This window comes from Mauremys mutica, chromosome 2, assembly GCF_020497125.1.
Source record: "Mauremys mutica isolate MM-2020 ecotype Southern chromosome 2, ASM2049712v1, whole genome shotgun sequence".
Classification (NCBI taxonomy): domain Eukaryota; kingdom Metazoa; phylum Chordata; order Testudines; family Geoemydidae; genus Mauremys; species Mauremys mutica.
Genome location: NC_059073.1, coordinates 6,421,582 through 6,433,937, shown reverse-complemented (window position 1 = coordinate 6,433,937; position 12,356 = coordinate 6,421,582). Strand labels below are relative to the sequence as shown.

Genomic DNA, 12,356 nt, shown 5'->3' with positions numbered 1-12,356 from the left:
AAAAGAAAAAAGGAGGAATAAAGAGAAAAGTTATTTTGGCCCCGATGAGATATGTAAGAATTATCAGGCAAATGTAGTTTTCTTTGAGCTTCCAGTAGCTGGCATTTATTCTACTGCTAGACAGTATCTAGGAAGTTCAGATAACGGCAGAACCTCCGTTCCTCTTCCCCCAGGAAATGGCACTCTGTGAGGAATAGGTCTGTTTTACCTTTTATTGACTTTTTAAAAAAAACAGCAATACAACTGTAGTGAATTCTCAAATTTCTAGCATACTGGAGTTCCCCTTTACTACCTTGGCCTGTGTTTGAAGCAAGGCACCTTTCAGATGAGATTTGGAAATCAGTATAGGAACATAGCGAACAGAGAGTGGACAGAGTGAAGCTTCCGGTGAGACAGGAGCAGCACGCACCCAGACACAAAAATCCCCTGCTCCAAAGGGCGTTATGACCACCACTGCAGAAAGCCCCTCGTCCACATTTAAGTCAACACTGTGCTTCATACCAGAAGATAGAGGGTTATTTGGGAGCTTGCTCATGAGATAGAAGAGAACCAGTTTTGCAGGAGAGACAGCTCCCTCAGACAATAACCCTCCTGTGAGTTCTGTGTAGCAGGCAGTCTGCTTTCTCCCCTGGAAGAGAGAGGCAAGGGAGAAACATAGGACCTGAAAAATTATTGTATTCAGAGAGCTCTGCTTTAATTACACTTTAGAAAAGCAATTGCCATCCTGCCTTGGATGCTCCCAGATTAAGTCAGCTACCACTGCTTCAGCATGAGGGACCCCTGGTTCCAATTAGTGTCTCTCTCAGACACTCCAGATTAATGAGGGTGACATGCTTTTGGGGTTCACCCAGACCGCCACAAGGCTGTGTCACTGCCTGTCCTGTAACCCTGTGTTCTTCTGTGCTATCTTGCTTCGGCTTAGAGCCCTGAAACCAGCCTCTTGCTTACAACACAATGACCTCACCCCGGCTTTCACCAGTCAGGTTATTTCTTGCTGGTTGACACCAACAGCCCTTCCAGCCAGGAGTCTCCCCCACACTGTCTCCTCTGCAGTACTCAGCCTCTCTCACTGTGGCACTCACAAACCTTATCCAGGCTGCTGCTCCTTTAAAGAGACAGTACACAGTATCAGCCCGTTCGTTTGGCTGAAAATGTAAGTGATACCAAGTAGAAGGAATTGAGATAGAATTGTTACAAACAAAAGTAAAAACACATTTCTAGGACTCAAACCTAACAAACTAGAGTCTTGGGGTATGGCTACACTTGCAGGTGTGCAGCGCTGGGAGTTACAGCTGTCTTCGTACAGCTGTGTAGGGAAAGCGCTGGTGTGTAGCCACACTCACAGCTACCAGCACTGCAGTGTGGCAGCATTTGCAGCGCTGTTGGGAGTGTTGCATTATGGGCAGCTATCCCAGCATTCAAGTGGCAGCAACGTGCTTTTCAAAAGAGGGGGGTGGGGTGGAGTGTGACAGGGAGAGGGGGAGAGAGAGAGAGGATTTTTGGAGTTGACACTGTGTATCAGCTCCCTGCCTTGCAAAATCTGAAAATTTCCCCGACCCCTTACTCTTAACTGCAAACATCCTGCAGACCAGATAAGCAGCTGCTCCAACGGACTCCCTTTCTCCCCCCTGCCCCAGCTGTTTCTCTTCTCAAGCAAACACTCATCCCCCTGCCTGGCTCATTCACAGCAAGGTAGTGGGTTATCTCAATTGATTGTTCACAGTCAATTACAGATTGATCCCAGCAAACAGGAGCTGTGTTTGTTTTTTAGATAAGCAGCTCCCGGAGCCCCGAGTTCACAACAAAACAAAGAGAGGCATCATAACAAAACAAAGAGAGTAATTTAGTTAAAAGCATTCTGGGATATCTCCTAATACCCTGGAGGCCAATAACAGCGCTGGTGTGTGGCCACACTTTACAAGCAGCGCTGCAGCACCAGCGCTGCAATCATTATACCCCAAGCAGACCCAGGTGTACAGCCAGTGCTGCAGCCAGGGAGTTGCAGCGCTGGATGTGCCCTGCAGGTGAGGACAGTTACTAAGTTGCAGCGCTGGAAAGCCTCCACCAGCGCTGCAACTCTCAAGTGTAGCCATACCCTGGGTCTTGCCTATATTCAGATTTCCAGAGACTTTCATCCCCATGTTTGAAAGGTTCCACTTTTCTCAGATGTACAAAAGCTCTCGTCCCTTATATCTGCCCAGTAATGGAGACCAAAATGGCTCCATCCTGACTTAGATCTTCTAAAGTTAAATGACTTTGCTTCAGGAGGCAGAAAGGTTTCCTGGAGCTGCAGCTTCCATCCCCTGTCAAGATTGTTAAGTGGCCGTCCTCCACACTGGTTTGCCTAATGGCTTTGTCTTCAAAGTAAGTACTTTCATTGTCTCTTCTTGCTCAACTTACAAGGGAGGCACATTCAAGCAGGCAGACCACATTCCTTTATCTAGGATGGGGTGACTTAAGCCCTGTCTGCCAAACACCAGGGCTGTCCGGGGAGGGGGGCAGGCGGAAGTGGGGCAATTTGCCCCGGGCCCCACAGGGGCCCCCACGAGAGTTTTTTGGGGCCTCTGGAGCGGGATCCTTCACTCGCTCTGGTGGCCCCGGAAAACTCTCACAGGGCCTGGGCTCCCGGAGCTTCTTCCATCGCCGAATTACTGCTGAAGTGGGACCCGCCGCAGAAGTGCCAGGTCTTCTATGGTAATTTGGTGGCGAGGGGCCCCCGCCGCAGGTCTTCAGGGCACTTCGGCGGCAGGTCCCAGAGCGGAAGGACCCCCCACCGCCGAATTACCGCCGAAGCGGGGGCCCCCAGCTGCCGAAGACCCCAGGCCCCCTGAATCCTCTGAGCGGCCCTGCAAAACACCACTTAAGAACTTATTTCCAGCACATAGTTATAATTTTTCATACATCACCTGTGCATACCATAACACCACACCATAACATTAATGATCAGCATGTTGTCAGTTCGCATATGACACCTTACATAACCCCTTAGTACAGATTATGCCAACAGCAAGTTGGGACACTGAGCTGGTCAGGTCAGCTGAGGCTGTCAGCTACCTACCAGGGAACCCCCTGCCCTCTGGAATTGGGGTGCTCTTAGGGTCAAAGTGGGTCTGACAATTATTCAGAAATTGTGGAAGCAGCAAAGAATCCTGTGGCACCTTATAGACTAACAGACGTTTTGCAGCATGAGCTTTCATGGGTGAATACTCACTTCTTCGGATGCAAGAAATTGTGGTTATGGTCTCATGAAACTGCTGCAAGAGGACGGAGCTGTGGGTTTGTGTCAATGATTTGATACACAATTTAAAAGAAGTTACTCAGCTGTGACTGATTCAGCTATTCGAAGAAGGGTTGTCTGAAAGCTGCCTGACCCGTTCTGAGTAAGGCGAGGAACAGAGGAGCTAAAGGGAGTTTTGAATTGCCTCTGTATCCATCTTCTGACTGTCATTTCTGGAGCACTTTGTGACCCACGGGACACTTTCAACTCTCCCTTTGCATCTCACTTGTACTGCCTGAGATAAAAGAATCCAGCAGGTCACAAAGCGCTGCTGAAAAGGCCGTCACCAAAAGTGGGAGATGGGAAGTAGGAGTGGAGTCAGGAACAGACACACATATAGCATGTCACATCTTCAAAACACAGGGCAAATGTTAACCAGCAACAGCCCTGGGAGGCAGGCCTCATCCCCGCTTCACCAACAGGAAAAGCCCTGGAGAATGTCAGTGACTTGGTCAGGCTCTCATAAGAAGTCAGTGGCAGAACAGAACTCAAGTTCCTAGATCCCAGTTCTATAGTCAGCCCACTAGGCCACATTGCCTTTAATAAAGCAGAAGTGCTAAGACTCAGGAAATTAAAGAAAAGAAAAGGCGGCCAAAGAACTTCAGTAATATATTCCACATCATACCAGAAGAGTTTCAATAACCCTCCTTCCACACTTCTATCTTGGGCTTTTATCTGGCATGGATCGCTGCGGTATCCAAGCTCACGTCATTTCTCTCCCCCTGTATGAAGCCTTGTCCATGCTGGAAGTTGCATAATGTGCTACACATAAGTTATTTTAATAATTTTTAAATGAAAAAAAATCTTTATTTAAAAGCACTCCAGACTGGTCTATTAGAACCTGGCTTGGATTGCTGAAGGCACCTGGACCAATGCACTCGAGTCAGCTGTTAATGCCACACTTAAACCAAGGCAGGGGGTCAGGCCGGCTGGCACGGGCTGGTCTGGGAGTTGGGCTGGCTGGTGCAACTGGGGTGGGCTGGTCGGGACTCCTCCGGTCACAGGGGAGGGCGGGGGTGGCTCGGTCAGAAGGGGGATGGGTTAGCCTTTCCGAAGTGGGGTTTCACCTGTTGCCCATGTCCCAGCCCACAATAATACCTACATCATTAATTTAATTCAATGGACCCCAAAGAGACATAAACTTAATTCAGTACCTTTTGTCAAGGATATGGCAGGAAATTGCCATATCTGTCACAAAGACTAACTAGCCCAGGCACAGGCTTCTTACTCATGTGCCATGATAAGACATTGTACACGACTATCAAAGATAGATAAACTTGTCATAAGCAAGTAGAGTTTTGCAAGGTCGTCTTAGAAATGTTGGAGTTAGAATAAATCAGTACGTGGGCATGTTATAGAAAGCATCTGATGGCTCATCCTTGGGGGTGGGGGGCTAGAAAGAAGCTTTGCTGCTTAGAAGGCTTATATGGTACAAAGACAGCTGCATGTGTCATGCACTGCCATTTAACTGCCATAGAAAATGCAGCAGTGGAAGCCTTTGTCCAGAACCTATTCCCAACTTGCAGTACTTGTGTCATTTTCTCTGTAGGGTTTGTACTGATTCTTGAACAAGCTGACCCCCGCCCCATGGATCACAGTGGACCAAAGGCAAATCAACCAACCCAGGCATTTTGGGTGATGGCAGCATTCCATAATGCCTGTTTCAGTCTTATCACTGTGGGCCAGCAGCCTGCGTGTGTATTAACTAAATGGAGCCAATGGAGTGAAGTTCATGTGCACTCCATCTTGCCAAGCATCAGCTACAGTGCTGAGTAGAAGGAAGCAGTTAAAGGCCTTTGCTGAAGGGCTGTCACAGACTGATGGTGTCACAGATGAGATCTATATTAGCTCATCACGCTAAGGAGTCACAAAGGCAGGAACACTTCTTCGTTTGGTTTTGCCAAATTTTCAGAAAGTGACCAAATGGCCTCAGCAAAGAGGCAAAAAGGTGACAATCCCCTTCCCCCTTGGGAATTCGTGCTGAGGTGTTTCCTGGCCCTTGGGGTTGCATGGTGTTTTGACAGTTGGAAACTGGAGTTTTTAACTTGTCTCAGTTTAGTGCATTTAAGACTCTGCAGCGTGCGTGAAGGGTGCTCGCTGGGAGTTGAGTTCTCCTGAGTAAGTTGTTCTAAGCATTAGATATAAAGTGACATCAATTGGTGAAGCATTCCTGGAGTCTGTGTCAATCAGAGCTGAAGCAATGCATTAAGAGGAAGCTGGGCAGTAGCAGGCTGCTCTGGATTTGATCACCTCCACCTCAAAACATTTAGAAATCTAGATTAAAAAGGTGAAGTAACTTAGCAATTTACCGTGAGGCTGGGGAGAAGAGAGAAGTTGGAGATGTGGGGGCTTCCCCAAGACATTTGCTTCTCCCTTTATGCTAAGAATCATGGGGAGCCCTTGGTTACACCGTTAGAGCATAAGCCAGGGAGTTTAATGGGGGACTCTATCTACCTTAGTGCCACCTTGTGTTCCTTCTCTTGCTGGGCTCTCATGTCCTTGACCTCAAGGATGCATCTTTCAGAAAATTGAAACTCTCAACCTGAAATCTCAGGGCTGGGTAATGAATCCCCACAGTGTCACGTGTCAAAGGAACAGTGTCCAGTGTTGTAGTGAAGTCTGGAAATTCTGTGTCTGTATCCTGATGTGAAGTGAACAGGACAGGAAGGACCAAAAGCCTTGGATTGACTTATCTTTTTGTCTCCTACTCAAGTAGCAGCCCTTGCGTGTTACAGAAGTAGCAAGCCTTGGAAAGGAGCCATCCACATAGGAATGGTAGCTATTTAGTTGTTAACATTCTTTTATTTTGGCATACATTTTTTGCTCCTTCCTTTATTGCATTCCTTTTATTATACTTACTATCATTCATCCTCCTTTAAATCTTCCTGTTCTACCAGACCCCTGGTCACTTATGTCCACATGCAATTCCATTGATCTGTCAATCGTACAGTACTTGTTTGTGCATCTAGAAGTATTTTTTCACACAACGCACAGTCAGTCTGTGGAACTCTTTGGCAGAGGATGTTGTGAAGGCCAAGACTATAACAAGATTTAAAAAAGAACTAGATAAGTTCATGGAGGATAAGTCCATCAATGGCTATTAGCCAGGCTGGGCAGGGATGGCGTCCCTAGCCTCTCTTTGCCAGAAGCTGGGAATGGGCGACAGGGGATGTATCACTTGATGATTCCCTGTTCTGTTCATTCCCACTGGGGCACTTGGCATTGGCCACTGTGGAAAGACAGGATATTGGGCTATATGGACCTTTGGTCTGACCCAGTATGGCCATTCTTATGTTCTTAAGAAAAACACGACAACGTGTAGATGATCTGACTCATGTAGGCCTGTCAACAGGAACAAAGCTAGTTTCCTTTGAAAGTTTGCTAAGAGCTTCCTGCTGATGCTATAAAACAGCTCTTCTAACCTGAGTGAAGGCTTATTTTCCCAGACTCCTGTCTGATACAGTGGCCTTTTTCCCCTCCCTCAGTCTTGTCAATTACTCAATATTCTGCCCTATCAAGGGATTTTATTTTTCAGAGTCAGAACCTTCAACAATCAACCTAAAGATAATGAGTAGTGCGTGCTTAGCAACAGTTATGGTGTGGTGAATTTTGATCTGCTATAAAATAAGTCGTTTATATGGAATGTCTGTCATAAATGACATGTTACCATATTTCTCATGACCTGGAAACTTGTAACTTGCATGTGAGGGACAAGATAGTTGCCATCAATATCATTTCCAGCCTGGTGCTTCAGTAGGAGGAGCTGATTACAATGCAACTGTGATTCACAAGTAATGAAATGAAGAACAATACTGTCCATCGTGTGCCTAGAAACAGGGAGCAAGGACCAGAGAATAACATCCCTTATTTCTCCTGACATGTAGTCTCCTCCAGGATATTGTTGCAATACTTAGGATGAGAATAGGGATTATTAGCTACTCCAGAGCGTGCCTCTTGCCATGTGATCTTGTGACCATGTAGCAGCACATGTGGTATATGGCTTTGGGTCATTGAGAGTTCACTCATATATAAGCCTGATATTTGAGTCATTCTCTTCTAATTGCTCCTGGGCTGGCATCTCATGCCACTTTCTTTGAAGCTCTGCAAGGCACTAACATCTGCCAAGTGAATATGAGCACATTTTAGGGCAGAACATATTAAATGCTGCTTCATCTGAGTTGCCCTATGTGCACTTTCAAGCTTTACATTGAAAACTTAAAAATCAGTACTTTGGACAGTAATCCCAGCAACACTTGCATTGCTGGTATTTTACAGGCATCTAAAGGACCAAGGGGTACATTGTGCAATCTTGGTGAAGGAGATATCTTAGGGTGTCAGTTCTTCAATGTATATTTCCCCCAAAGAATCCTGGGTATAGCTAAACATAGAGAAGTGACATGAAATAGAAAAAATAAAATATAGTTGAATAATTAGTTGTAGTCGCTGCTGACTTGCACCATCTGAATCTCATGGACTCTTCACATCTGGGTAATTTGTTCATTTTTTGGATCCAAATGGGTGAATAAATACAAGCTTAATTCCCTTGTGAGCTCCCACCTTCCTCAGAAAACTGGGACTTGAGTCTTGCAGACTCAGCTGGAAAAAAGGTGTCTTAAAAGCAACTTTACTGTACTGGAGCCTCTGTCTTGAGCATCATAGAATCATAGAATATCAGGGCTGGAAGGGACCTCAGGAGGTCATCTAGTCCAAACCCCTGCTCAAAGCAGGACCAATCCCCAACTAAATCATCCCAGCCAGGGCTTTGTCAAGCCTGACCTTAAAAACCTCTAAGGAAGGAGATTCCACCACCTCCCTAGGGAACCCATTCCAGTGCTTCACCACCCTCCTAGGGAAAAAGTTTTTCCCAATATCCAACCTAAATCTCCCCAACTGCAACTTGAGACCATTGCTCCTTGTTCTGTCATCTCCTACCACTGAGAACAGTCTAGATCCATCCTCTTTGTAACCCCCTTTCAGGTAGTTGAAAGCAGCTATCAAATCCCCCCTCACTCTTCTCTTCCGCAGACTAAACAATCCCAGTTCCCTCAGCCTCTCCTCATAAGTCATGTGCTCCAGCCCCCTAACCATTTTTGTTGCCCTCCGCTTCTGGAAGAACCTTTCCACATGCGGATTAAAAACAATCTCCCAGACTCACCAAGCCTGGCAGAAGTTCTTTGGGATAGTTAGACAGAAAGGAGACCAGGAGTTACTGTGGTCAGCTCCTTCCTGGGTAACGAACTGGCTAAAAAAGACATGCCATGGCAATGCGTGTTCCACTAGCTCCATCTGTGATTCAGGTAGGGAAGAACAAAGGGGGACTTGAGGTGGGTAAATTCCCTTTGCCTCAGCAGTTTGTTCTGGGAGGCAGAGGGGTGCTGAGTGCCCTTAGTTACAAATGTTTGCTGTAACAGAGGAACTTCATCCCAGTCCACTTGGTCAGCCTGCAGCTTCTAGTCCAAGCTTTTAAAACTTGCCTGAAGACCTTGCTCAGCTAGAGCCTATTCCAGTCCACTGAAGCCAATAGAAAGCATCCAGTTGACTTCAATAGATTCTGAATGGAGCCCACAGCTGGACCATTTTCTAAGTTTCGTCCCAGCCTTCTGAAGTTGCCTGAGCCAAGCCTCAGTAGATTGTGTGAAAGGAGATCACAGCTCATTGTGGAGGAGTTGCCGTAGTCTTTGGATTTGGATTCAGAACTGAACACGAGAACAGATGTGCATGTGCTACATACAGAGAGAGAAAAGGGATTAAGAGATTCAACACAGTGCTTCTGCAAGTCATAATTTTAAGGCTCAGAAGGCTCATTAAAATTAGCTTTGACAGATGCTTAATTTTATTGCCACTTTCCTGAATAAAATTTGAGTTCTGTCCTATTAGGAAGATGGCTTTTTTTCATCTTTCTGAAACCAGCATCTAATCTGAACTCTGTGTCTGTGTGTATGTTTTCACACCACATCTTTTAGAGAATTGATCAGAAAGAAGTAGTTTCTCTAGCTTTGCACTTTGTTGTATAAGGAGCTAACAAAATAAATGTCTAACCTTTTGTTCAGTGTGTGTGAATAGCCAGGTGTTCTATAAACAAGCCTGATGATTTATGCAGCCCATTACAGAGTGTTGTTACGGGGGAGAGAGTCCCCCTACTTCCCTGTGCCATTAAAGATACATGATAAGCAAAGTTGGAGGTGTAGCTCTTTTGCGCTGAGTCATATCTGCACATTTATATAAAAATGTGAACGGTGCCTTTAGACAAAGAAAGGAAGGGTAAATTCAATCTAGGGCCTAAATGGAGTAAGGTGTAAAGAGACATCATCTCTGCCTTGTGTTCAGCTGGGAGGAACATGAAGTGGGAGTATCAGGAATGTCAAGGGGCAACTGACCTTTGACCTTGTATAACATTTATATGTGTGAGAGAGAGGCTTTAAAATGTGCTAGTCTGGAAAGTAACACTTCAAAAGTGGCATTATGAGGCTACAGGCTTGTTCTCTCAGTGACTCCAGAGCAAATCTACTCCGTGTAGAGTGTTCGTGTTTTCTAACTGCCATCCTGTAAACTCCCTCCAGAATCTGAGAATCAAGCTGGGTTCTTTCCTTCTTGCACACCATTGCCAGCAATGGATGTTCTTCAGGCCACATCAGGCCCTCAGAGACACCATCAGTGGATTTTCACAAGTGTTTGGAACTTGGTAAACAATTCCATTGCTCATTGCCCAAGGAGTAGCCTTTCCAGCTCCCTCTTCGTTGTCTTGGCTCTGCAGGGCTAATGGAAGTAAAAAAGTAGTAATATCGTCCAGTCCACTGAAGTCAGCAGATCTGACTCATGTACAGATGGGGGTGGAGGACAGACTTTACTGAGTAGCAAAGGGCCATTTCTACATAGTAGTTCTCCTCTGAAAAACTGCCTGACTAGCAAAATATTGAGCAGACTCTCCATAGGTGTGCAGATGAGTTAACAAAAAACAAAACCAAAATCTCTAGCTCTGCAGAGTTTACAATAAGGTATTTTATCTATTTTAGTGCCGACAGCATGCTAAACTTTATACAGTCCTTGCCCTGAACATCTTATGGAGTGCTATGCTAACGTAGAATGGCTTTCAAATAAATGGGTATGGGTTGACAAGCCCTGGGAAAGGAGGTGGTGTTGGAGGGACAAAGGTTGTGGGACAAGATCATGAGATGCTTTTGTTATGGGCCCGCCTTATTGGGTCCTTTCTTAATGTATAGTTAGTGTTCAGGGAAAAATATGACCTATTTGGGGTTTTGAGGAAAGTCAGTTGAGAGCAATCCCAGGGAAGCAGAAATCTATTACAGTCCATGGATGGCTAAATGATGGTAACTGAGCCACCTGAGAGAGAAGAATTCTGAGTGTGGTCCCCAGGCTGGTGGGGATTGGAGGACAGTGTCGGTGAATGCGGGTGTGGGTACATCCCTGTCACCTGCAAGCTAAAATATTGATGCAAATTGCTGTCCTTGGTAACTTCCTTCTTCCCCATTCCTATGTTGCAGTTCTTCACCTCCCGGAGTGTTTGAGAAAGAATATGAAATATACCGGGATTACAATACAGAAGGTCAACTTCTCCACTACAGGTAGCTGAAATTTATCTACAGTAATGGGGCTTTGTCTTCTGAGAATGACTGTCTGAAATGTAAACACTGCCATATTGTGTGTGGGATTGGGGACGCTATTTGTGAGTGTGTCTCGGTGGGGAAAGCGAACTTCATGGAGCAGGAGGTATTGAACGCCTTATCTCTTTATTCCTTTTGATCTTCCTTTGTAAACTTTGGCTCCCTAATGTAAGGATGATAATCTTGTCTCCTGGTTACTTAGAGTGGAAGCTCTTTGGGACAGGAATTGTTCACTACTGTGTTTGTATAGTACCTACCACAGTGTGGGCTTGGTCTGGGCTGGACCCTAGGCACTAGCATAATAAACATGATAACAATGGTTGGAGCAGGGGATTTGGAGCCCTGGGCTGGAGGCAGTTTGGTGACTGGGCTGGGAATGGAATGCAGGAGTTCCCTTGTTCTCCATCCTTTAGACCCTGCTGCCTCGCCAGTGTGTTTGATTTCCTCAGATATCTTTCCTGCTGAGCATGGGCTGGATAAGACAGTAGCAAATATTCATTTATGGGAGTGATTATTCTGTGTGTATTTCAGAGGTTATAAAAATTGTACTTCAGACAGAAGGCTGCCAGTCTGTTTCTTCTATGCTGTAATCTTGTCGTTTGAAATATGCTCAACTGCTTACATTAGGATTTTGTATAAGAAATTATCAATATTTGCTTTGATTTCTTATTAATGGTAAAAGTAAATATTAAAAAAAACAGAGAGGGGAAACCCCACCCCCATATTCTCTGCTTGCTGCTCACAAAGCCCTGTAAGGCTAATGGGACTCTCACATCAAGAGGAAAATCGGGACCCATTTCAGGAATTATGCAGACTCCAGCAGCCTGGTGCTCTGTCAGTCACTGCTGCCTTCTCAGTGAGCCTGCAGCTTGCTAGGATCTGGTAAGAACAGCCATGCCATCATTTGTCCACCGTGGAGCCAGTTTTTGTTGGCTTTCTGAGGTTTTGTTTGGAGCTGTAGGTGTTTGTTTATTTGGGTTGTCTGTCTTGTCAGAAAGTTCAGTTGGTTTCAGGCACAGATCTTCTGCCACCAGGCCTCCTCAATCTCTACAGGCAGAGGAGTTGGAGGCTACACCTGGAGGAAGAGAAGATAATGCATAACGTCAATCATATCTCTAAGTAGAGACAACCCATGGTAAGAGTGTCTAGCACTTCTGCACACAGTGCATCTTAGAACTGTGGTTGAACCAGTGCATTTTTTGTCCTCCAAACACAATGCACTGCATTAGGAGATGGAGTTGGGAGGTATGGCTAAATCGCTACAGTTGTAGCATTGATGGCTTCCTGGTTGCTCTAGGCAGAAACTGAAGACGACATGCGTTCAGCTAAGCCACATACTTACATTCCAAGCTGACTTGTGAAATGCTCTACGTGGGGATTGCATGTGGACAGACGGGGTTTGTACACATCGTGAAAGTTTAAGGTGTTCTGAGCAATGGCTCACTGCAGCACTTCCC

The 12,356-nt window shown here is 45.7% G+C and overlaps 1 protein-coding gene across 8 annotated transcripts in view; it reads left to right on the top strand.

Moving 5' to 3' along the window:
- ARHGAP39 (Rho GTPase activating protein 39) overlaps nt 1–12,356 on the top strand; it is a 377,904-nt gene that overhangs the window by 159,241 nt on the left and 206,307 nt on the right. For 7 of the 8 annotated variants that reach the window (XM_045004344.1, XM_045004342.1, XM_045004345.1 and 4 more), the window contains exon 3: nt 10,780–10,860. The exons of the other annotated variant lie outside the window; for it this stretch is intronic. In XM_045004344.1, coding sequence (XP_044860279.1) covers nt 10,780–10,860 — 81 coding nt within the window. The remainder of the gene's footprint in view (nt 1–10,779; nt 10,861–12,356) is intronic. 8 annotated transcript variants of the gene reach the window in all.